Here is a 26,367-nt window from a genome sequence, read left to right as displayed (position 1 = left end):
CAGGAGGTGGGGATAACACAGAGGAGGAGGAGGAGGGGGGATGGAAGAGGAGGAGCGGGAGGAGAAAGAGCAGGGAAGGAGGCGGGGTTAGGGGGGAGGAGGAGAGGGAGGTGGAGATAGGACAGAGGAGGAGCGGGAGGAAGAGGAAGAGGAGGGACAAGGGCGGATCAAGGCTGAGCTGCGGGAGCCACGCGGTCTCGATCCCTGCCTGAATTCGCAGCCCCCACCTGTGGGATCATCACCCCCCCCATGGCTCCGGTGAGCGGGGAGGGGGAGCCCGGCCCGGATATCCCGGGGGGTCCCTGGGGTGGGTTTTTGGGGGGATGTTTGGAGAATGAAGAAGTCCAAGGCTGAGCGGAAAAGGCCCCTCGGGGGGACATCGGGGGGTGGCGGTGGCGGCTGCGGGCAGAGGCAGCCTGGAGGAGCAGAGCCCTGTGTCCCCCAGGAGGCCAAAGTGGGGAGGCCAGAGAGGGGGGAGCGCCGCCATTGGCGGGAGCCTCAAGAGCCTGGAGAGGGGCAGGGGGGACCCCTTGGAGCCGCTGCAGCCCAGAGCAGAGAATGAGGGGAGAAGGGAGCCCGGGAGCCCAAAGAGCCCCGGCATCCCGAAATGGGGAGAGCCAAGAGGGGGGAGCTTTTGGCATTGCTGGCACTGCCAGCAGCCTGGGCAGGGCGGGCACCCAGGAGATGGGGGACCCCCAATCCAAGCGTGACCGCAGCAGCTGGGACAGGGGGGAACCCCCGAACACCAGAGGGGAGGGACCACGGATGGGGAACTCCTGGAAGGCTTTTTCAGGGCTGAATCTTGGTGTTTGGGAGGGTTTTCTGGAGCCCAGATGGCCGGTGACTTGTAGAGATGGACTTGGGTGGGGGGAACTTCAAACTCCAGGTGCTCATCCCTTGTTTTCTCCAAACCAGGATTTCACATTGCCAACCCCTGTGAGGCTGTGAGGAAGAGGAAGATGCCCCGGGACACTGAGGCAGGTGAGGAGGAAGTCAGTGCCCCTTTCCCCTCTGTGCTGCTCCATCTCCCAGCCCAGCACGGCCCCCGGCTGCAGCACAGCCCTGGGGGGATCTCGATGCCCTTGCCTGTGGCACGGAGGCAAATCCCATGCTGTCCTTGTCCTTCCTCGCCCAGAGCAGGAGCTGAGCATGGAGAGCAGGGAGGACAAATGCCCGCGGCAGAACCTGGTGGCAGAGGCCGTTTTGAGCGGCTCCACGGTGCAGGAAGCCAACGGGGAGGAAAAGGCCCGGAGATGCCGCACGAGGAGGGGCTGCAAATGCAGATGGCGGGGATGTGAGGGGGAAAGAGCCAGCCTGGGCCGGGAAGGCGGCCGGAGATGGAGGCAGAGCTCGGAGCTGGTGCTCCATGAGCAGCTCCATGATGGGGAGAAGCCCCACACGTGCGTGGAGTGTGGGAAGAGCTTCAGGTGGAACTGCCACCTGATTGTGCACGAGAGGATCCACACTGGGGAACGGCCCTACGAGTGTGGGCAGTGTGGGGAGAGCTTCAGCCAGAGCTCCAACCTGATCAGGCACCAGAGGACCCACACTGGGGAGAGGCCCTATGAGTGTTCCAAGTGTGGGAAGAGGTTTCAGACCAGGTCCCATCTTCTCCAGCACTATCAGAGTCACACAGAGGAGAGGCCCTTCCAATGCCCCGACTGTGGGAAGGGATTCAAGTACAACTCCGACGTTGTCAAGCACCGGCGCATCCACACAGGGGAGAGGCCCTACGAGTGTGATAAATGCAGGAAGAGGTTTCAGTCCAGCTCCAATCTCCTCCTGCACTATCGGAGTCACACAGAGGAGAGGCCATTCCGCTGCCCAGACTGTGGGAAGGGATTCCAGCGCAACTGCACCCTCGTCAGGCACCGGCGCATCCACACAGGGGAGAGGCCCTACGAGTGTCCCCAGTGTGGGAAGAGCTTCTCCAGGAGCTCTACCTTGACCCGACACCAACGGAGGCACCACTAAGGGAAGCCCTGCGAGTGCCCTGAGTGCGGGAAGAGCTTCGTGCGCTGCTGCAGCTCCATCCCCCACTGGAGGAGGCACTTTGGGCACAGCCCTGGTCACTCACATTCCCTGTGATACATGTTGGGAACACACCTGCCTGCTTGTCCTTTTGTTTGGCATTTTTTTCTGATTCATCTTCATCCCTTAAAAATAGCCAAAACAGTGTTTAAAGAAAAAAATTGATCAAAGATGTCTAAAGTCCCACAATTTCAGAGTTTTTTTATGGGAAATTGATGGTTTGGAGAGAATATTCTGAAGGATTTGTGTAGTCTGGGGGGGGGATTTTGTGCAGTGTTCTCCATCTCTTTGCACTCCAAAAGCCAAGAGAGTCACCTCAAAACAACTGAATCCCACTGAAAACAACTGAATTTTAATTCATACAGGCTCAATCCCACATCAAAATGCCTTGTTCCCACCCTAAAAAACTCAGTCCCATGCCAGACTCACTCCATTCCACAGCTGCCAGAGTGAGATGGGGTGTGAAGGAGATTGGGAGAAGTGCAATCCCAATTTGGAGTGATGGGATTGGGATTGTGTGGGGCTGGGTGGGTGGGATGTATTTGATAGCAAATAAAACTTTCAGAGTTAGTGCCACCTTCTCAGCTGATTGTGTTTGTGTCCTCCTTTCTCTCCTGCCTCTCTTTGCCTGCTCTGTTTCTCTCTCAGTGTCTCCCTTGAGCCAGGGCAGCTGCCACCAAAGACCCTGCCCTGATTTAATTCCCAGTGCAGGAGCTACAATGGCCATGGGTGAAGTTCTGAAGGCTGGCAGTGAAATGTCACTGTAGGATCCACTTGGCTTTCGGCCCCTTCTTAGGAGCTTTGCCTTCAAGGGCAGGAACATCTTTTCCTGGCTGGGAACTGGAATTCCAGGTCCTTGGAGTGTGTGCCATGCAGGACCATACAGACTGGGATGATATGGACTGGGATCCCACAGACTGGGACTGCACCGATTGGGACCATGTGGACTGGCATCATGTAGACTGGGATTGTATGGCTTGGGATTGTACAGACTGGGATCATGTGGACTGGGATTTCACAGGCTGGGACCGTGGGGATTAGGAGCCGAGACTGGGATCATACAAACTGGACCATATGGACTGGGATGGCTGCACTGGATCAATGTGAACCAAGGGGGTCCCGCCCTGCCCAGGGGTCCCTCCCCATCCTGCCCGGGGGCGCAGCCAAAGCTCCCCGGAACGAATGCAGAGGTCCAGGAGGGATCCCAGTGCCAATCCCATTTCCAATCCCATTTCCAGTCCAGTTCCTGCTCCTTGTGCTGGTCCCAGAGTGATCCTGGTGCTGATCCTGGTTCCGGTGCCTGCCTCAGTCTCCATCTCAGTCCCGGAGCACTCCTGGGGCTGATTCTGGTTCTCATGTTGATCTCGATACTGGAGCGGTGCCGGTCCCAGTCCCAGTCTTGGTACCAGAGCGGTGCCAGTCCCAGTCTCAGTCCCAGTCTCGGTCCTGGAGCGGTGCCATTCTCGGTGCCGGTGCTGGTGCTGGTTTCAGTGCTGGTCTCAGTCTTGGTCCCAGAGTGGTTCTGGACCCAGTGCTGCTACTGGTGCTGGTCTTGGTCCTGGAGTGTTCCCAGTGCCAATCTCAGTCTCAGTCCCAGTCCCAGAGTGCTGCCACTCTCGGTGCTGGTTCCGGTGACGGTCTCGGTCTCAGTCCTGGAGGGCTCCCGGTCTCGGTCCTGGTCCTGGTCCCAGAGCAGTCCCGGTGCGGGTGCCGGGTTCCAGTCTCGGTCCTGATCCCAGTCCTGGAGCGCTGCCGGTGCCAGTCCCAGTTCCAAAGTGCTCCTGGTGCCGGTCCCAGTGTCAGGCTTGGTCCCAGTCTTGGACCCAGTGCCAGTTCTGGTGCAGGTTCTGGTCTGGGTCTCGGTCCTAGTCCCGGTGCCGGTCCTGTGGCGCTGCCAATCTCAGTTCCAGTGTCAGTCTTGCTGCTGGTGCCAGTTCTGCTGCTGGGTTTGGTCTTGGTCCCGGAGAATTTAGGTCCATTTGGGTGATTTTAGGCCAAACTGGACAGGTTTAGGGTGGGTTTCAGATCCCTTGCAGTGATTTCAAGCCTTTTAGGGTGGATCTTAGGCCCCTTTGCAGATTTTAGGCCAAATCTGTTGGGTTTGAGGGTGGATTTTAGATCCCTTTGAATGATTTAAGCCCATTTGGGTGGGGTTTGGGCCTGTTTGGGTGATTTTAGGATAAACTGGGCAGTTTTAGAGTGGATTTTAGATGCCTTTGGCTGATTTTAGGCCCATATGGGTGGATTTTAGTCCTCTTTGGGTAATTTTACCTTGTAACGGTGATTTTAGGTCCCTTTGTGTTATAGATGGCTAATGAGATGATTGGCTCTCGCAATTAAGGGATGGATACTGTGTGAATATTAAGAGAAGCTTTATTGATGTGTGATTATGTTATTGCAGTCTGTTGTTTAGATGTCCCCTGTTCTCCCCACAGTCCCTTTCCCCCCCGTTGTTACCATCAGACAGCCTGAGCCATCCAGGACAGGTAGAAAGAAGGCGAGAACAAAGACTTGTTCCTAGGGGAGGGGGCGTGGCAGGACAGCACCTGACCCTCCAATCAAGCTGCAGGAAAGCAGACTCCACCAATAAACAGCAAAGAAGAGTTGACTGACAGACTGTGGGAGGGGCCAGGTTTGGCTGAAGCAATCCCGGGGTATCAAAGGTGAAGCGTCCATCTTGAGGACGAGCCAGGCACGTGGTAGGCAGCCACGAGGGGAGCTCCCAGGCCTGTTCTTCCTTATTTAGTCCTTTTCTTGTCATTTTGTTAAGGTTGAATAAACCTTTTAAAATTTTCAAAGTCTGCAGTCGTTTCTCACAGTAACCAAGGGTTCCTTTCCTGGAGTTTGGTGCACAGGAGAAACACCAACCATATATTCTCAAGAGGACAAAATGGCACAAAATTTTCCTGGCAAAGATCAGAAAATCAAGAAACTTTGGAAAAAGATTTACTAAAACATCCAATTCAACATAAAACACCATAGCAGTAACTTCATTAACTCAGCCTGTTGCACCCAGAAACGTTTAATCACTTCAGTTGTTGAGGTATCAAAAAATGTTCCATATCAAGAGCATTAGAAGGAGAAGACAGAGAGACAGGAAGACAGAAGCTCTATAGAAAGAAATGCACATGGCTACCAACTGCTGGGGTTTCAGCGTGGGTGAGACACAAACCCCAGCCACGGAGCCCTTGTGACACATCAGGGCCCCTCTGGAGCAAAGAAACCATTGCTGACAGTCCAGAAACTCATGGAACCAAGGGGCCCTTGTGACAACGCAGATCCAAGGACACCATGGTGGCACTATGGAACCTCATGGGAGCAAAGAGACCATTGTGACACTCTGGTGCCTCACGGAATCAGGGGGACCATTGTGAAACTCAGGCCCCCTCTGGAACCAAGGGCCAAGGATGAAGCTATGGCACCCGTGGAACCAAGGAGCCGTTGTGACACAGCGGGGCCACAGGGAGCCAAGGGGCCATGGGGACATTGCAAGGGCTCAGGGAAGCCAAGGGGCCGTTGTGACACTGCAGAAGAAAGGAGAACATTGTGACACTGCAGGGACTCCTGGAATCAAGGAGACCATGGGGACACTGTGGGTCCTCATGGAACCAAGGGCACAGGGAGCAGGTGTGGCTGGTTTGGCCTCCCGGGGGCTGCTGGACAGGTCTGGCTGACCTTGGCATGTGGAGGGCTGCTCCTCATCTGCCCCTGAAGCACTGGGGCTCTGGGCTCTCCTTCCTATGGGACAGAACTGTCCTGATCCTCCTCCAGGGCCCTATGGCCAAAACTGGGATTCCTTCTCCAAATTCCCTTACATGCAAAGATTGTTCCCAGATGAAATCTGCCAGGAGGAACAGATCTGGCTGCCTTGGCTACCTGGGGCCACCTCTCATCTGCCTTTGAAACGCTGGGACCATGTGCTTTTATTTCTTGTGGGAAAAAACCCTCCATCTCAACCAGGCACTCATGGCCAAAACTGGGCAACTACCTCTGGAATTCCTTATATCCAAGGATAGCTCCCAGACAAAAGCTGCCAGGACTGACAAGTCTGGCTGGCCTAGGCTTCCTGAGGGCTGGCCCTCATCTGCCTCTGAAACACTGGGGCTGGGTGCTTTCCTTCCTTATGAAAAGAGCTCTTCTTCCTGTCCAGGCACCCACAGCCAAAACTGAGATTGCACCTCCAAAATGCCCAATGTCCAAGGAAAGCCCCTAGACAAAAGGTGCCAGGAGAGACAGGGCTGGCTGGCTTGGCCTGAGGGTGGCCACCTCTCATCTTCTTCCTAAACACTTGGACTTTGTGCTTTAATTTCCTATGGGCAAAAATACCCATCTTGACCATGGCCAAAACTGGGATTCCACCTCCAAAACTCCATACATCCAAGGATTGCTCCCAGGTGAAAGCTGCCAGGACAGACAGGTCTGGCTGCCCTTGGCCTCCTGGGGGTGCCTCTCCCCTGCTGTCCAAACACTGGGGCTGGGTGCTTTCCTTCCTATGGAAAAGAACCGTCCTTCTTATCCATGCAGAAATGGCTGAAATTGGGGTTCCGCCTCCCAAATTCCTGATATCCAAGGGTTGCTTTCAGACAAAAGCTGCCAGGACAGAGAGGTCTGGCTGGCCTTGGCCTCTGATGGCCGCCTTTCATCTGCCCCGGAGACACCAGCGGTGTTCTGTGCTTTCCTTCCTATGGAAAAGAACCATCCTTTTCCTCCAGTGTCCATGTCTGAAATTGGGATTCCACCTCTGAAATTCTCAATATCCAAGGGTTACTCCCGGGCAAAATCTGCCAGTACCGTCAAGGCTGGCTGGCCTTGGCCTCTGGTGGCTGCGCCTGCAACAGTGGGGCTGGGTTCTTTCCTTCCCATGGAGATCCCTGGGACACTGTGGGGACCTCATGGAACCAAGGGGATCATTGTGGCACCACTGGAGCCCATGGAACCAAGGGGATCATTGTGGCCCCACTGGAGCCCATGGAACCAAGGGAATCATTGTGGCCCCACAAGAGCCCATGGAACCAAGGGGATCATTGTGGCACCACTGGAGCCCAGGGAACCAAGGGGATCATTGTGGCACCACTGGAGCCCAGGGAACCAAGGGGATCATTGTGGCACCACTGGAGCCCATGGAACCAAGGGGATCATTGGGGCACCACTGGAGCCCAGGGAACCAAAGGGGCCATGGTGACACAGAGGGGCTCCATGGACCCAGAGACCATTGTGGCTCTGTGGGGCCTGATGGAACCTTGGAGACCATTCCAACCTTCAGGGCCTGGTGTCACCAAGGGGGCATTATGACACCTCAGGGCCCCATGGAAGCAAGGGACCATTGGGACACTGTGGGACCCCATGGAACCCAGGGAACATGGAACAGCTCTGGCTGGCTTGGCCTCCCAGGGGCCACCTGACAGCTCTGGCTGATCTTGGCATGTCAAGGGCTGCCTCTCATCAGCTCCTGGAGCACTGGGGCTCTGTGCTTTCCTTGCTATGGAAAAGGGCTGTCTGACTTTTCAGATGGTCATTGCCAGAACGGGTACTCTCCCTAAAATAATTTCCTCTGTGCAAGGGTATCTCACCAAACAAAACCTGCCAGCTCTGGCTGGCCTTGGCCTCTGGTGGTCACCTCTCATCTGCCCCTGAAACACTGGGGCTCTGTTCCTTCATTCCTATGGAAAAGAACCAGCCTTCTTGTCCAGGGACCATGGCCAAAATTAGAATTTGGCCTCCCAAATTCTGTATATCCAAGGATCGCTCCCAGACAAAAGTAGCCAGGACAGACAGGTTGGGCTGGCCCTGTCCTCTGGTGATTTCTTTAGACTCTGAGCTGAATGTTTTCATTTGGAAACACCTTGGAGAGGGCCCAGAGATGTCCCAAGGAGGGGTTTGGAGGCCTTGGGCCCATGAGCACTGTATAGGGACAAAGGAGCTCTGTGCTCAGTGGGGTGGAGACTGAGGACAGTGGAGCAGAGCCATGAGAGTGTTTAAAGAGCGATTTAAGGGATGGTGGATCCTTTTGACATAGTGGAAAACAGTCAGAGAGAGAAAGAATCAACGCCAAGGGCAGCTGGGGAGGCCCAGAGTGGCTGCAGGAGAAAGGAATTTCCCTGTCAGGGCAGGGCTGTGGTGCAGCACGTCCCCAGCAGGAGCCTGGAGCAGCCCCAGGCTTTGTGTGGGCAGGCAGGGGCAGGCAGGAGGCAGAGCTGTCAGCAAAGGAAGGGCCCAGCCAGGTGGGGCAGCCGGGGGATGCCCAGAGCCTGCAGGGACAGAGGCCAGGGCAGGGACACCGTGGGACAGCCTGGGCTGCACAGGGCACAGGGATGGGCAGCAGCTGCAAGACAGCCCTGACAGAGCCAACCTGGGCAGCGCTTTGGCCATGGCTGCTGGGCCTGGGCCTGAGCCAGGAGGGGACAAGTGACCCTTGCAGGCCTGGGGCCTCATGGCCTCCTTGTCCCTGCTCAGCAGCCTGGCAGGGGCCGCCCCACGCTCCTGCCCTTGGCATTGCTCATCCCCACATGCCAGTGCCCATCCCGGGAAGAGCCCTGAGCAAGGAGGGAGGGACAGGATCTGCCTGGCCAGGCCCTGGGGCTCAGGCCTTGGCCCTTTACATTCCTGAAACAAATCCAGGTTTGCTCAGCACCAGAGACACCTTTGCCTTGTTTGTCCCCAGCTGCCATCAGTGCCTCCAGTGTTCTGCTCTCCCTGGAACCCGGGGACACTTTCTCAGCCCTGTCCCTCACAGGGATCTCTTTAAAGTACAAGAAACTTCAGTCTTTCAATCTCACTGTGAGCTCTTGAGAAGTCTTTGAGCCCACTCTGAGGGACTGGGTGTGATGCAAAGAGCAGCAAAGGCCCAGAGGGTGATTAAAGTCCTTGTGCTGTGTGTGTGCTGCTGAGCTGGGCCGGGCTCCTGGCCCAGAGGCAGCTCCTGGCAAGGGCAGCAGAGCTGCAGAGAGACAGCTCTGGCCAGGAGCAGCTCCTGTGCACAGCCCAGCAGGGCTGGGGCACTGCCAGGGCCCCTCAGGGACATGAGCAGGGCACAGACAGAGCTCGCAGGGGCTCAGCACTGGCCGGGGCTGTGGGATGTCCCCGCGGGGGCTGTGTCACAGCAGCACCTCTGGGGCTGTGTCCCAGAGCCACAGAGCAGCTGGGATGGCAGCAAGGGGCTGTGTGACAGCAAAGAGTGGGCTCGGTGACAGCACTGAGGGGGTTGTGACATCACAGAGCTAGCTGTGACATCAGAGAAGGCGGCTCTGTGACATCACAATGTGGGTTGTGACACAGAGTGACAGAGCACCTGTGTGATGCCACAGAGAAGGCTGTGACATCACAAATCTGCTGTGTGACACCACATAGCAGCTGATTGACATCATATGGAGGTTGTGTGACATAAGAGAGTGGTTGTGTGACATCACCAGGGCTGTGTTACATCACAGGTGGCTGTGTGACATCACGGGGGCTATGTGACATCACAGGCAGCATTGTGACACCACGGGAGCTGTGTGACATCACAGGGGCTGTGTGACATCAATGGGGCTGTGTGACATCACAGGGGCCGTGTGACATCACAGGGGCTGTGTGACATCACGGGGGCTGTGTGAGGTCCCTGGGGAGGTCACTCTGCCCCGGCCCCCTCACAGCTCCCCCCAGAGCAGTCCAACCCTGCTCGTGCACAGCAGGGTCCCCTGTCCCCCCGGGTCCCCCCGCCCCCGGCCCCGCAGCCTCCCCCAGAGGATGTTCCACGAGATCGACCCCAGAGCCTGACACGGGGACGGGGGGCCGGGGCCCTGGGGGTGGCACAGGGGGACAGGGACCCCCCGGCAGCGTCCCCGTGTGCCTCAGGGCCAGAGCCTGGGCCAGGGCTCCTTCACCCTCTTATAGATAAATATCATAATATTGGCTTTTTGCAAATATTAAAATGGATTTTATATGTGTGATGTTAAAATAACTTTGTTCTAAAGATGTAGTTTTTATTTCTGTTGTTAATTTTGCTTAGACATAGTAGAGAAATAACTGATAGAAGTGTGCTTGTGTTAAACTGCCTGCTTGGGTGGGATAACATCCAATGCACCCAGGATGAGGACACCTGTACAGATCTGCCAACTATCAGCACTCCCCGTCTGAAGGCAGAGTGCACCAAGGCCCAAAAACTGGAGGTGATAAAGAGAAGGAGCCAAAACCACAGCCAAGAAACACACATGCTCTGAAAAGGCAGACCCAAGGAGGGGCCATGTAAAATCATTCCTGGAATATGTAAAGTAGTTGATGGATATGCATGAGGCTCTATGAATATGCACCAGGCTGATGTAAGGGGAAAGGTATTTCAGGGGATCCCTGAAGGTAACAGGGTGCTCCTGGCTGAGTGCCAAGATGCACCCGGCCATAATAACCTTTGCTCCATGGTCCTGGTCTCCCATTGTCCCTTGTTAAACTTTGTACATTTTCACAGGAGAGTGAACGTGTTTTTCACAAATGGAATCTCAAGGAAACAAGGGTCAGTTGTTAAGCCAAGGCTCTGCTTTGACCAAGTGGGGCCTCATGGGACACAGGTGCCACTGGGACATTGCCAGGTCTGGTAGGAACAAGGCTCCATTATTGCACAGTGTTACAGATGAGTAATGTCATAGTTGGGTCTCACAGTGAGGAGATAGATCCTATGTGTGTGTTAAGATGTGTAGTGATGTTATTGTCATCTGTCCCCCATAGTCCTCTTTCCCCTCCCCTTGTAATGGCCTTGGTGGTTGGGGCATTTGGGGAGGGCAGGTTTGTCACTGGAAGGCAGGCATGGCAACACCTGCTCTCCAGTCAGGGTGCAAGAAAGCATTCTCCACAAATGGACGGCCACAAAGAGTTACCTGACAGACTTTGGGTGGGGCTAGGATTACCTGATGCAACACCAAAGTCTAAAAGGAGGAGCAGCCAATTTGTGAAGGAGCCATGTGGCTGATAGCCACGGGGTGGGGAAGGGCTCCCAGTGCTGTGATTTCTCCTGTTTCAGTCCTTTGTTGTCATTTTTTTCAAGGTTGAATCACCCTTAAAATTTTAAAAGTAGCGGTCATTTCTCACACACAGCAAGGCCTCAGGGCGCCCAGGAGAGCGGCGTGACAATGACATCTTGGGGAACCAAGTGTCACCTGCAAACACAACGGGGCCTCATGGAAGCCAGGGGCCACTTGGATATTGCCAGGGCAGGTGGAACTCAGTGTCCATTGTGACACAGCACAGCCTCGTGGAACTCAGCAGAGCATTGGGACAGCCTGGAATCTCATGGAGCCAAGGCTCTGCTTTGGCAAAGTGGGGCCCACAGGACACAGGTGCCACTGAGACATTGCCAGCTCTTGTGGAACCCAGTGTCCACTGTGACCCAGCAGAACCTCATGGAAACATGGGGGCCACTGTGACGCAATGGAATCCCATGGAAGCAAGTGTCAGTTGTGAAGGCAGCAGGGCCTCACAGAACCCAGGGGCAACGGGGACCGTGCTGTGGCTCGTGGGAGCAAGGGGCCATTGTGACCCAGCGGGGCCTCCTGGAACCCAGGAGAACATTGTGGGCCCATGGATCCTCATAGAAGCACGGCCCCATTGTGACAAAGTGCAGCATCACAATGGTCTCCTGGGTTCCATGAGTCCTCGCTGTGTTTAGAATTGACACTTGGTTCCCCAAGATTCCATGGCATCCCTCTGCTCTCCTGTGATTTGAGGCTGTGCTGTGTCACAATGGACACTTGCTTCCTCCAAGGCTGGAGATGTCCCAGTGGCACTGGGCTTCCATGAGGCTGCGCTTTGTCACAATGGGGCCTTGCTTCCATGAGATTCCATTGTCCCACAATGGTCTCCTGGGTGCCACAAGGCCTGCCTTTGTCACAGTGGAACCTTGCTTGCACCAGCCCTGGCAATGTCCCAGTGGCACAGGGGTTCCAGGAGACCCTGCCGTGTCACAATGGGCCCTTGGTTCCATCAGGTTCCATTGTGTCCCAGGGCTATCCTAGGTCCCATGAGGCCTTGGTCTGCCACAGCGGTGTCTTGTTCCTACCAGGCCTGACAATGTCCCAGTGGCACCTGTGTCCCATGAGGCCCCACTTGATCAAAGCAGAGCCTTGCTCCCATGAGATTCCACTGTGTCACAATGTTCTGCTTGGTTTCATGGGAACCTGATGTGTTGACAATTGATCCTTGGATCCTAGAGATTCCATTGCATCACGGCTGTGTCCTTGGTTCCATGAGGCCCAGCTTTGTCACAACTGGACCTTGGTTCCATGAGATTCCATTGTATCACAGCGGTGTCCTTGGTTCCATGAGGCCCTGCTGGGTCACAGTGGAGCCTTTGTGCCATTCATTTCCATGGTGCCACAATGGTCTCCATCATTCCATGAGGCCACGCAGCAAAAGAGTGGACCCTCTAATCCATGAGTTTCCATTCCATCAGGATGATCTCTTGCATTCCATGAGGCCCTGCTGTGTCACTAAGGAGCCTTTGTTCCATGTGTTCCCTTTGGGACACCATGGTCTCCAGCACTCCTTGAGGCTGAGCTGTGAAACTCTGGGCTCTTGGTTCCATGAGATCCCACCATGGTGTCACCATGGTCTCCTGGGTCCTGTAACAATTCACACTTGGTTCCATGAGATCCCACCACGGTGTCACCATGGTCTCCTGGGTCCTGTAACAATTCACACTTGGTTCCATGAGATTCCACCACAGTGTCACCATGGTCTCCTGGGTCCCATGAGGCCCCTCTCTGTGTCACAGTGTTTGCCATGGTTTCCTGAGAAGCTGATGTGTTGACAGTGGACCCTTGGCTCCTTGAGATTCCATTGCATCCCAGAGGTGTCCTTGGTTTCATAAAGCCCAGGTTTGTCACAAGGGAGCCATGGTTTCAGGATATTCCATGGTGACACAAGGGTCTCACCACTCTCTGAGGCTGCACCGTCAAACAGTGGACACCTGGTTCCATGAGATTCTGTGGGGTAATAGTCAATTCTTTTGCTTCTTTTCTGCCAAGGTCGGGATGAAATCCCAAGACAGCATTTCTTGTTTGGACTCAGGTGTTCATTAGCTCTTGTCTCTAGAACAGTCTCACAAGCTGTGAGTTCTGCAGCACTTCACTAACAAGGTGAAAATGGAGCCCCGTCTATCTCTCTGCAAGGTCTTCTGAGGATAAACTGTCCAATTAAGAAATGACACCTAAATTATTTTTACTTTTAACCCAATAACCAATCACCCATGCCCAACATAAGGGACGAGGAGGAGGAGGAGAAGGAGAAGGAGGAGAAGGAGAAGAAGGAGAAGAAGAAGAAGAAGAAGAAGAAGAAGAAGAAGAAGAAGAAGAAGAAGAAGAAGAAGAAGAAGAAGAAGGATCAGCCTCCTCCCTAAAAGCTCCATCTTGCTTTATATATATTACTATATTCTAAAACCTTAAACTCCAAGTTGTCCACCATGTGATATTACACCCTTCTATTCAAACGCCACACCCATAATCCCAGTTCCATCATTCCATTTTGGAAGCCTTCTCCACAGCCTCAAGCCAAATGCAGTGTTCTCTTGGGGGTCAGTGTCTGTCAGCTCAGAAAGTCCAAAATTCTCAGCAGCCCGGGTTCCAACAGGTAACAATGTTCTCCTGTGTTCCAGTAGGTTCCATTGGGCCCGGCTCTGTCACCATGGACACCTGGTTCCATGGATTCCATGGGGTGACAATGTTCTCCAGTGTCACCATGGACACCTGGTTCCAGGGATTCCATGGGGTGACAATGTTCTCCAGTGTCACCATGGACACCTGGTTCCATGGGATTCCATGGGGTGACAATGTTCTGCAGTGTCACCATGGACACCTGGTTCCATGGATTCCATGGGGTGACAATGTTCTCCAGTGTTCCATCAGGCCCGGCTCTGTCCCCATGGACACTCGGTTCCATGGGCAGTGTCCGTGTCCCAGTGGCACCTGTGTTCCATGGCACCCCTGTCTGACCAGGGACAGTTTGTTCCAGGACATTCCATGGAGTCCCAGCGGTCACTTGGGTTCCATGCAGGTGCCTGGGCAGCGGGAGCTCAGCCCAAATATCCGGGGGGTCCCTGGGCTGGTGTTTTTTGGGAGGAACCTTTGGATCTTGCAGGGCTCCAAAGCTGAGCCGCGGATGCCCCTTGGGACAGAGTGGAGCATCATGGAAGCCAGGAGAGCCTGATGGAGCCAGGAGACCCTGATGGAAGCCAGGAGAGCCTGATGGAAACCAGGAGACTCTGATGGAGCCAGGAGACCCTGATGGAGCCAGGAGACCCTGATGGGAGCCAGGAGACCCTGATGGAGCCAGGAGACCCTGATGGAGCCAGGAGACCCTGATGGAGCCAGGAGACCCTGATGGGAGCCAGGAGAGCCTGATGGAGCCAAGGCTGCAGCGGGACACAGAGGGACCTCACGGGAGCCAGGAGAGCGTTGTGAGGCTGTGGAACAATGTGGCACCAAGGTTTCACTGGGGCTTGGCAGAAGCTCCTGGAGACAAGGAAGCGCTGGGAGCCTCCGGAATCAGCGTCTGCAGGAGGATTTTCTGCTCCCTCCTGGGATGCTGGTGGACAATAAAGCCTGAGGCAGCCTCCCAAGGGTCCGGCTGTGCCACCAGCGGGGGCCACATCTGGGGGGACGCCCGGCCAGCCCTGGCCCTGCTGCTCCTCCTGGCCGGGCCTGGAGCTGCTGGGAGCCCGGGCTGGGGGAATCCTCAGGGCTGTGCAAGGAAAGGTTCAGCACAAGCAGCCCTGGAGCGAGATGTGCAGTGTGAAACACGCCAATCACTTGATTTTGAAATTTTTAAAGTTCATTACTAATAAAATGGTTATAAAAATAGCAATGCAATTAGAGTAATAATAATTTGGACAATTTGAATTAGGACAATATGAGACAATAGAGAGAAAGGGTAATGGAGGTCCGGGTACCTTTTTCTGGGCACCACGAGCCTGAAAAGGGACACCCGTTAACAAAGGATTAATCCTTAAAATCAACAGCCTGTTGCATATTCATACACTTCATCCATGATGCATAAATTCCATTCAAACACAGGATTCTGTCTGGGCAGTGCCACCTTCTTCCTCCGAATCCTAACAGCGCCTTCGAGGTGGGAAGAAGTTAATTTCTTCTGATAAGAGGGCAATAAATTCTTTTTCTCTGAAAGATTTAGGTATCCTGAGGCTGCTATCTCAGTGCGAGTCCTTTCTTTAAAGCAAGAATCCTACATAGCATCGTTTCTATTTTAACATTTTATAACCTAAAACTATATTTAACACAGTACTTAAGAGAATTAATACACCAGACATATAATATTTATATATATATATAATATATAATATATATTATATATATAATATATATAATATACAATATATAATATATGATTTTTAATATATGTAATATATAATATATAATGTATAATATATAATATATATAATATATAAAATATATATAATATATTATTATACATTATATATTTTATATATGTCATATTATTATATTATATAATATATATTATATTATATATAACATATATAATATTATATATAATATATTTTATATATATAGATATATATAATATTATCCATAATTCATTATATATAATATATAATATATAATAATATATAATATATAACCATATTATATATAATATATATTATATATATAATATATATATAATATATATAATATATACATATACATATATATATATATATATATATATATATATATAAAAAATATTCTAACACCAGACATATAATATTCATTTTAATATTTGCGAAAAGCCAATCATAAAATACATGCATTTTTCACATGCAGGCAAAGCCAGCGAGGCAGCAGAGCAAGAGAGAGAGCAGAGCCAGCGACACAACAAACGCAGCGAGAGCGAGAGAGCAAGTTTGAACAGAGCTTGCAAAGGGCAAAATCAGCTCAGACCAGGTTAGACTGAAGAATAAGGAGCACCAGGCATGGGCTGATGGTCCAGGTAAAAAGTTCCAACGTGAGGAGGACGACAGAAGCCTTCATCAAAAGAGCACCAGAAGACTGAGGGCCGCCACAGGAGGAACGGACGCAGGCGCTGAAGCCACACACGGCTGTAAAACCGGGACACAGCTTTATGCAAATGTGAGTATGCTAATGAAGTGTTGTAATTGTGACTTTTAAAATGGAGCTGAAGGCTAAAGGAGACCGAGTGGGTTTTTGCCAGAGAGATCCCCCTCGCTCCCAGTGCTGGATACACAAATCCCTGCTCTGTCTGACTGCAGAGTTTGATTTCCTCGCCCAGTTTGTCCCACTCCCCCTTTCCCTGCCCTCTCCTCCCCTCTCCCAGTCCCATTTATGGGATTTGGGGGATTTGGGGTCATTTGGGGGATTTGGGTTCTTTTTGTGCCTTTGGGGCTATTTGGGGGTTTTTGGGGTTATTCAGGGTAAATTTGGGATCATTTGGGGTAATTTTTCACATTGTTGGGTTTTTAGGGCCGTGTGTATTTGGGGTAATTCAGGGCACTGTATGGGTTTGGGATCATTTTATGGGATTGGAGGGAATTTTAATGGATTATAATAGGAATTTAGAGGGATTTTAATAGAATGTAATGGGGTTTAATAGAAATGTAATCGGATTTAATGGGATTTTCTTTGGATTTTAGGGGCTTTTAATGGAATTTGATGGGATTGTAATGGAATTTTATGGGATTTTAATGACATGTCATGGGATTTTAATGGAATTTAATAGTATTTTATTGGATTTTAATGGTGTTTAATGGGAATGGAGTGGAATTTAATGGGATTTTTATGGGATTTTAATGGGATTTGATGGGGGTTTCCCCCAGTCCACAGCATTGCCCCAGTCCACAGCTCCCTCCCACCTCAATTTGGGGGTCCCATCCCCCTCTTTCCCGCCGCTCTCCCGCCCCTTCCCCATCGTTCCCCCAGTCCCCAATCCCCTCCCCCGTGCTTGGTTTTGGGGGTTCCAGGCCCCTCCTGCTCCCTTTGGGGGTCCCGACCCCCCTTGGGTTCAATTTGGGGCCCCCCCGCCCCCCTTCTCCCCGCGCCCCCCGCTCCCCCCGCGGCCGGGGGGGCTCCCAGCGCCCCCAGTGCCACCAGTGCGGCCCCAGCTGCCCCCGCACGCCCCATCCCCATCGCCGGGGTCACCGCCCCCCGCCCCAAATTCCGCTCCTGGACACTGAGAGCCATCAGCGACAAACGCTCTGATTGGCTGGGAATGGCCCCGCGCAGTCTCTGATTGGCCAGCGCTGTGAGAGGCGCTGGGTTCTGCCCGGCACCCGATGAGTCACAGCCGAGCCGGGCGCTGATTCGCTGGAAATCGCCGGGCGGGGCCAGTGCTCCGAGTTTCTGCCCAGCAACAGGATCGTCATCAGCGCCCCGCGCTCTGATTGGCCAGGATCTGTTTCGGGCTGGGGACGGGAGGAACTGGGCACCCCCAGGAGCCCCTCGGGTTTGGGGCTTTCGATCCCCCCTCGGCCCTCGGGGCGGCTCTGGGGCCCCCCCAACACCCCCAAAATGGGGAGGGTCCGCGGGGCCCTTTGGAACCCCCAGAAATGGGCGGGGAGCGGCAGGAGCCGCCCCAAAAAGGGATGGAAGGGTCCGGGCCGGGAATGGGGGAGGCTCTGGGGATGGCTCCGGCCCGGATCGGGGCGGGCTGGGATTGAGGGAGGCTCCGTTCAGCGGCCGGGGAGGGGCTGGGCCTGGGGAGGGCACCGGGATTGTGGGGATGGGGCCATTCCGGGACTGCGGCGGGGCCTCTCCCTGGGGTTGGGGTCCGGCATTGGCTCAGGGACCCTCCCCGTTCCTGTTCCGCTTCCCGATCCCGTTCCCGATCCCGATCCCGCCGCTGGCTCCAGGGAATGTCCCTGATCTCAACCCCGACCCCAAACCCGAGGTGAGGTCAAACATTGGGGTCAAACACCCCAAATCCTGGGGTCAACTTTCCCGGACCCCAAATCCTGGGGGTTCAAACACTGGGGGGGGCCAAACACCCCCAGACCCAAACTCTGGGATCTCAACCTCCCCCCCTGCCCCCCAGCCCGAACCCCAAATTTTAGGCCTTAAACCCCCCAAATCGCAGATCCTGGGGTGTCAAACACTCTGCAATTTGCAAATGTTGGGGTTAAATCCCCCTGACCCCAAATCCTGGGGTTTGAAACATTTGGGGTGTCCAACACCCCCCGTTCCCAAAGTCTGGGGTCAAACACCCCCAAATCCCAAATCCTGAGGTGTCAAACACCCCCAACCCCCAAAGTTTGGGGTCTAAACCCCCAATCCCAAACTTTGGAGTCAGATCCCCCCGATCCCAAAACCTGGGGTGTCAAATCCCCCTGATCCCCCCAACTTTGGGGTTAAATCCCCCCAAATCCTGGGATCAATCCCCCCAATTCCTGAACTTTGGGGCCAAAACCCCCTGACCACAAATCCTGGGGTTTGAAACATCTGAGGTGTCCAACCCTCCTCATCCCCATAGTTTGGGTGTCAAACCCCTTGATCCCCAAATCCTGGGGAAAAAAAAACCTCTTAAACGCCAAATCCTGGGAACAAAAACCCCCAAATCCCAAACCCAGGGGTGTCAAACATCCCCAATTCCCAAAGTTTGGGGTCAAAAATCCCCAAACCCTGAGGTGTCAAAATCCCCTAAACCCCAAATTCTAGGATCAATCCCACCCAACCCCCAAATTTTAGGATCAAACCCCCCAATTCCCAAAGTTAGGGGTCAAACACCCCCAAACCCCGAATTTTAGAATCACCACCCCCCCCCCCCCCCCGCCCCCAGTCCCAAAATTTGGGGTCATTTGGGGTTTATTTGGGGCAGCTCCAGGTGCAATGTCTGCAGAGAGACCCTGGGTACAATGCTGGGAAAAACCCCAATAACCCCTCTGGAGCCCCAAAATCCCTGGGGGCTGGGAAAGGGGATTTGGGGTGAAAGAAGAAGGATTTGGAATGCACAAAGAAGGATTTGGGATGGAGAGAGGGGATTTGGGTGGGAAACTGGGTCCCTTTTTGGCGCAGGAGATCTTCCTGGCGCTGCTCTGGGTGATGCTGAAGCCCTGCAGGGCCTCGCGGGCGGCGCCCGCCTGCACCTCGGGCTCCAAGTGCACCCAGGCGATGTCGCGGGGCCCGGGCACCAGGGCAGCTCCTGAACCCCGGGAACCTGGGCTGGGAACGGGGCCAGGAGAGCCCCAGACACCCGGGAGTGTTCCCCAGACACCCGGGAGTGTTCCCCAGACACCCGGGAGTGTTCCCCAGACACCCGGGAGTGTTCTCCAGACACCCGGGAGTGTTCCCCAGAAACCTGGGAATGTTCCACAGACACCCGAAGCCTTCTCTGCTCCATTTCCATCCTGCGCCTTTTGGCCTCTCCTTCAGCTCTCTGGGCCGCTGCTCTCTGCTTCATGGCCGCCCTTCTGGGCCTGAGGCAGAGGAAGAAAGGCAGGAAGAGCAGCTCAGCAGCAGCCCAGTAGGGCCCCTGCTGCACGGCTGCCCAGAGCAGGGGTCCCCAGGCAGGCTCGGGTGGCTCTGGGGTAGCCTGCTCCAGGCCCTCTTTGCCCAGCTCTGCATCCTCATCCCAACTGATCACCACGGGCCGTGGGAAGTGGAAGAGGAGCAGCACCAGCAGGGCAGGGACTGATTTGGACACCATGGTCTGCAGGAGGAGAGAGACAATTTGTGTTGCTTTGCACAAGAGTTGCAAACCCGTGTGTTATTAGGGAATGGCCGCTCCTGCTGTGCCAGAGCGCTCGAGCAGGGCTGAGAATCTGGTGTCCAAGTGCATTCATGTGCTCCATGTTGCATGGGGCACCCGTGTGCAGGAATAGAGAACACCTTCCCTCAGATGGGATCTGCTGTGGCAAGGCCCCTCTGGTTTTCTTCTCCACGCAGCAGTTTGCATGCAGAATGTGGGCAGATGTAACTTGGAGGTCCTCCTGCTCACCCTTGGGTTCCCCTTGCAGAGCCTCAGCCCCTGCGTTCTGTCAGGGCCCCTGGGCAGGTGGGATATTCCCAGAGGAGAGGGGCCGGCTGTGTCCCCATTGCCCCTGTCCCTTATGTGCCTGTGTTCAGGAGGGCACAGAGAGGATGGGGACTCCTGCCTGCCCCGTGTCCTGTCTGCCTGCCGGGCCTGTCCCAGGGCAGCTGGGCTGTGATTGCTGTGCTGTGTCCCCCTGTCCCTGCTGTCCCTGCTGTCCCTGCTGTCCCTGCTGTCATGGCCCACTGCAGGTTCCACACCTACACAGCCATGGTGGCTCCTGAGTTCTGCAGGGACCCGAGTGACAGTCTGAGTGGTGGCACTCCTGGTTTTCTTGCATTTGGCATTGCACAGAGCAGAGGCTGGATCACAGCACCAAAGGAGCAGCTGCTGCAGGGGAGGAAAGGAGCCTCTGCATGGCCAAGGGCTGCTGTGGTGCCCCTGTGTCAGGAATTCCCCACAGCTGACACCTGAGTCCAGCATGGACACTCACAGACACAGCGTTTGTTCAGGCATTGCCTTTATTGCATCTTGACAGGGACTGCAGCTGCCTGAGGGAAGTCACCCTCCCGAGACAGGAGGGCAGAGAGTGTAATTTAAATTAACCAATTGTGATTATAGGCATTCGTAGCGACAGTCTATATACTGTATATATGAATATTAAACAAGACACAAAATAATTATTGGACCATGAAGATTAAGCAACATTTGCTGGTTTAGATAAAAATAAAGTATACTTCAGTTTTTGTTAACTGCAATAATTCTTGGTAATTTTGATGAATTATAAGTTCTATGTAATATAAGGAAAGTGCCATTATTTAATTCCTACTTATTATTAAAATATTTATGATCTCTTACAAGAGTATTAATCTACATTATAGTAATAAAAAGTTTTGAAAATGTTGCTAAAGACAACTATTTTTAAATAAGATATTTTAAATATTTCAAAACTATTGAAGAATCTGAATTAATCTCCAATCATTGGCCCGATTCCTTCAGATGGTGCTTTCCTCCGAGCAGATGCAAAGCCTCTGTATGGGAAAGGGTTAAAATAGATGCAGTTCCTACAGATCCCGTGAGGAGAGAGAGGGCAGAGGGGCAGGGTGTGTCAGGAGCCCGGAGCCTGTGCCCCGGCGCAGGGCTGTGCTGGGCAGCAAGCGCAGCTCTGTGCGCCGGCTGCTCACAAAGATGTGCGGCTCGCCTTGGCCGGCCCAGAGAGCATCTCCAGCAGGAAGCTTTTCTTCACACAGCCACTGCCTGTGCTCCTCCAAAAGCCTGCCCTGCCTACCTTCAGCATCCTCTTTGTATCCCTATTCATCCCAATCAGCCTGGCCATTTGCTTTTCTATTTCTTTCGTGGCCCGGCGCATTTGCACCATGTCTTTGAATGTCTTCCTAAGGAGCCGCCTTCTCCGCTCGCTTTCCACCTTCCTCCTTCTGGCCTTTTCCTCAGCTCTCTGGGCTGCTGCTCTCTGCCTCGTGGCTGCCCTTCTGCGCCTGAGCCACCAGCCCAAAAGCAGGAGCAGCGGCTGAGCAATTTGCCAGAGCTGGTGCAGGTAGCGCAAGGCAGCCAGGAGCCAGGGTCCCCAGCCAGGCTCAGCTGGCTCTGGGGGGGCCGCTTTCATCTCCTCTGCACGCGGCTGCCCATCCCCGTGAAATCTGTCCACCACGGAAAGTGGGAACAGGAAGAGGAGCAGCACAAGCCCAGCCAGGACTGCTGTGTGCGCCATGGTCTGCAGGAGGAGAGAGACAAGGCTTTCACTGGGGCTGCCAAGGGAGCTTGTGGGGGCTGAAGTGAGGCCCGGAGGCGCAGGGATGTGAGGGCAGAAGCAGAGGGCCCCGGGCAGCTGGCAGGCAGCAGGGCCTGTGCCAGTGGGCCAGCAGCAGCAGCCCCGTGCCCCGGCCAAGGCGCCGGCCCCAGGGGCTGGCCCTGGGTGCAGGGGGACAATGCAGGCCCGGGTGCGGCGCTTGTGGCCCGGCCCTGGCCCGGCCCAGCCCCGCCACGGGCGCACTCACCGCTTGCCCAGGCTGTGCTGGGCCAGCGTTACCTGCGGGGGCCTTTTCCAGCTGCCCCCATTGTGACACGCTGCCCCTGGTGTCACAGGGGCCAGAGGCATCACAGCCGGGCCAGCCCCGCCCTTGGTGCCCAGCCCAGCTCAGGGGCTCCCAGTGGGCCCAGCAATGAAAGCCCCGGCAGGCAGCAAGTGCAGCCCCTCTGGGAGGGAATGGGCCCCAGGGGCTCCCTCCACAAAGCAGGCGTACCCACTTATAAGTTTCCAAAGGGAAAAGATTATAATCCATAATGTTGAGTAGGATACATATTTTCAACTATGAAAACACCTGAGGTGCTTTTCCTAATGGGACTTGTTCTTCTGTGAGTGGCATTGGGTGATGGCTGCTCAGTTTTTCTTGCTTGACTCTTCCCTGATCCAGTCCATCCAAGACTTCTGTGAAACCTTCCCATTATCAGACAGCAGAAATAAAGAACTGCAGTGAAATCACTTCTAGTCCCCTTCAGATCAAGAAGGTGCAGGGGGGTGGTTCTGGCAGAGAATTTGAGCTGCTCTGGACAGAGTCGCACTGCTGTGTTAGCAGGGACTGGCTGCTTGTGTTTTTCTTTGGATGAACAGAATCTTCCTTGTGTCCCCAGTGAGCACATGGAGCTCACACCAGCAGTGCCTCTTGCCTGTTCCCTGCCCAGCCAGACCTTCCAGCCCAGCTGAAATGCCCAGCGTGGCCTTTGAGCACAAAGGGATTGCAGAGCCAAAAGCATCTGTGTAGCCACCATGGTGTTCAGCGGCTGCTGCTCGGGGAAGGGCACTGAGAGGAGGCCACTGCTGCTCTTGTCAGAGCGCTGCTGTGCAGGGATGTCCCTCGCCCTGCTCAGTCCCACATCTGCCCATCTTTTGGCCTGCTCTGAGCTCAGGTGGATGCCATCTGCTCCCAGCAGACCCAGCTGCTCCACGGTAGATGCACAGGCATGGAATCCAAAACCTTGAGTATGCCCTGAGTAGCCAGGCATTCAGCTCTTCAGTTTGTCACGGCCCACACCAGGGGTTAGAACAAGATGGTTTTTCAGATTCCTTGTGACCCGAACCATTCCAGGCTTCTAGGATTTCTCCATGACTGACTTTGTTCCCCTCAAAAGACCTCCTCTCTCCTCTCTTCCCTCCACCTCTGGAGAACGCATTCTGATGCTGCTGCTGCTGCTGTTGGGACAGATTGGTGGATACTCTTCCTGCCATCCCATGGGTGTAAGCATGACTCCTCTCTGAAGCCTTTGTCCCTGAATCAGTGCCTTCAAAGAACAGTTATCTCCCCTCCTTCCTTTTCCATTCAGCACTTGAGCAGACACAGCATTTCTCATCGTTTTCCACAGAGCAGTACAGGTGCCAGTTCCCATCTTGTGGAGCCCTCTGCCATAAATCAGCCTGACAGGTTTATTCTCTACGTAATGGGAAATGATGACAAATGCAGCTGCATAATCTAGTTAGTAACTCTCCATAATGACTGCCTCTGGGGTGATTTATGTGTTTTGTCATATGTGAGCATTCAGAACTTTAGAGGTTACATTTTTCACACTTTTTTGTTGGAATCTCAGTTTATCAGACTTTACTGCAGCATTAATCACTTGCAGTACAACCCTGGACTTCACAAATGTATCACATCAGCGTGAAAAAGGCAGAGAAAACAAGAACTGTTGTGAATTAATGAGCCGGGTAACACGTCTCACAACAGCGATGAAACAACCTGTGTTCTTCTTCAAGCCACAACAGAAAGTCCCAAAGTCTGGGTTTTTTTTTTGTTTTTTTTTTTCACAAAACACAAGCAGCAGCAAAGAACTGAAACAACACAGCCAGGCTTGAAACCTGAAAGATCTGCAAGGCTGAGTCTAGCCTAGTTAATGGTGAAATGATGTGTGAATCTGTCCTAGATGTTCAAATGAAGAAGATTGATTCAGTTATAATATGGCTTCTAAGCAAAACACTGGGATTATATAGGAGAAATGCACGTGTCATGAAACAACCAAGAAATCAGAGAGACAGTTCCAAGCTCTACTGTGAAGGTCTGGGAAATGTTCAGATTTACCATCTGTGGAGTTTGGTGCAGGATAAACTGGAACAAAAGGCCATCATTACCCAAATTGATTTCCTTTGGGCTGGTCTGTTGGTTTTTGGTTTGCTTTTTCTTTTTTTTTTTTTTTTTTTGTTTGTTTGCTTTTTGTCAGATAATGTTTTATAATACTCCAAGAAATATGTTGAAAAGGTCAGCATGATCCATCAGACACAAGCAGCAGGGCTGGGGTAGATGCAACATGTTCCTTGCACTGGAGGGTAGACAGAGGCAAGATCTGGTTTGGGGTCAATCACACCTGGATCAGGGAGGTGGCTGAAACCTGGGCTGGCCAAAGCCTTAGAATCACAAAATATCCTGGGCTGGAAAGGACCCCCAAGAATCACCAAGTCCAACTCCTGGCCCTGCAGAGGACACCTCCCCAAGAATCCCACGCTGTGCCTTGGCATGTGCTGCTGGGCAGGAGCACACAGCTGGCTGTGGCTTTGGGTGCATGGGTAAGATGAGATGGTGAGGAGCATCCCTGCTCCCTGAGCTCCTGGAGAGCTGCAGACACTGATCACTGGTAAGGACAGCACCAGGGCCATGGCCTGGGGCTGGTGATCTGGTGCCTCCTTTCTGCTGCTGCTTTCTGCTACAGATAACAGCCTGGTGCCAAGGTCTTGTTGCTGAGGTGATAAACGGCTGGGGAGATTCCCTCCCTGCTCTTGTCTGCACGAGTTCTTATGCTCAGCACCAGGAAGGATTGGGCCAGAATGGAGGCATTTGGGGTCTCAGGGCTGAGGCTGAGACAGACAGGCAGGCAGAGCAGCTCCTCCTGGCTGATGCAAACATTAGCCCTGTGCTGGCCAGGCCAGTGATCCATAGCTATGGGTCCACAGTGATGGTGGTGCTGGGTATTCACTGGGAGAAGAGGAGGTGTAAAATGAAGCTTCTGAAGCTGCTTGGGATCCTGGAAGCTGCTCAGACCCCACTTGACCACAGTGGTTGTTTGGCCAGCTGAAGTGATGGAATTTATTGGGCTGTGCAGGGACAGTTTTCTGTGCAAACATGAAGGACTTTCAGGGGGGATGAAATACGGCCTCATAGTAGAAACAGCTGGGCTGAACACTCTTTATTCCAGCTATGAATCTTTGCTCTTAAGAGCAACAGATTCCACCTTTCATTAAACCAGAACTTCTTGTTGTTGTTGTTGTTGTTGTTGTTGTTGTTGTTGTTGTTGTTATTTTGAGGAACAAAAATGACCTTTCTTGTTTATTTTATTAGCATTTTAAATCATCTGGTCGCCCACTGCATGCATGAAACATGAGATGTTCCCAAAGTGTAGCTCACTTCAGACAGGGAGTGGCAGATCTGTACAGGTGTCCTCATCCTGGGTGCATTGGATGTTATCCCATCCAAGCAGGCAGTTTAACACAAGCAGCTATTTCACTAAGCTTAATTAACAACAGAAATAAAAACTATATCTTTAGAACAAAGTTGCTTTGATATCTACCATCACTCAGCGAGAGGTTTATTGTTATGGACACATAATATTGGCTTTTTGCAGAGATTAAAATGGATTTTCTATCTGTGGTGTTCAAGTAACTTTGTTATTGCCTTGGTTTGAAAAGCCAGGTGTCTGCTAAGGAAGGCAGGAGCCTCCCCTGGAATGGAAAATGTAAACCCCCTCCCTCTGAATTGTTATAATTTTGAAATTAAGGAGCTTTCAGTCAAGGATATGGGAATAGGAATAACAGTTCTTTTTTAGGAAAAATTAAAAATATAAATGCAGTAGTACAAACGAAAAAAACCCCACTGACAGAGTCAGAACAGGGCCTGACCCCCTGTGGGTCAGGGTGCTGGCAGCAGTCCCATTCAGTGGTGGCTGCAGCCCTCCTACAGTGCCAGGTGTGGCTCTGTTGGAGCAGGGATCCTGGAGAAGGGTGGAGTTTTCCTCTGAAGGTCCAGGGCTGCTGTAGATGGGCCTGGGAATCTTCCTTCCTCTGGGAATCCAGTTGGAAAAGGCTGATCCTCTGGGAATCCCGTGGAGAAGAAAGACAGCTGCTCCTCTGGGAATCCAGGAGGAAAAGGCTGATCCTCTGGGAATCCCGTGGAGAAGAAAGACAGCTGCTCCTCTGGGAATCCAGGAGGAAAAGGCTGCCTACAGTGTTCCAAATCTCAGATTCTATCCAGGTAGGAATGCTTGGCTCCTCCCCCTGGGCGGAGCATCTCCCAATGGGATGATGTCATTTAATCAGCCATGCAGTGACACTCAGTGGACCATTACCAGAAGATTAATAATTAATAATTAATGGCCTATTAA

The 26,367-nt window shown here is 53.2% G+C and overlaps 2 protein-coding genes across 6 annotated transcripts in view; one reads left to right on the top strand and one right to left on the bottom strand.

Annotated features, from left to right (window-relative positions):
• Positions 1 to 2,532, top strand: part of LOC139603907 (zinc finger protein 436-like) — a 623,778-nt gene extending 621,246 nt beyond the window's left edge. For 2 of the 3 annotated variants that reach the window (XM_071454916.1, XM_071454918.1), the window contains exon 2: positions 916 to 2,532. In XM_071454916.1, the coding sequence (XP_071311017.1) occupies positions 1,150 to 1,974 (825 nt within the window). In that variant the 5' untranslated portion in view covers positions 916 to 1,149 and the 3' untranslated portion in view covers positions 1,975 to 2,532. The remainder of the gene's footprint in view (positions 1 to 915) is intronic. The other variant, XM_071454917.1, reaches the window with a different exon arrangement.
• The window catches only part of LOC139603903 (zinc finger protein 239-like), a 256,414-nt gene that overhangs the window by 212,600 nt on the left and 17,447 nt on the right, over positions 1 to 26,367 (bottom strand). The gene's annotated exons all lie outside the window — the stretch shown is intronic.

The sequence above is a fragment of the Agelaius tricolor genome, unplaced genomic scaffold (assembly GCF_023055355.1).
Source record: "Agelaius tricolor isolate 1412-34295 unplaced genomic scaffold, bAgeTri1.0.p SCAF_42, whole genome shotgun sequence".
NCBI classification, from domain to species: Eukaryota; Metazoa; Chordata; class Aves; order Passeriformes; family Icteridae; genus Agelaius; species Agelaius tricolor.
Note: the sequence above shows the minus strand (reverse complement) of the source record. Positions and strands in the feature narration are given on the sequence as shown.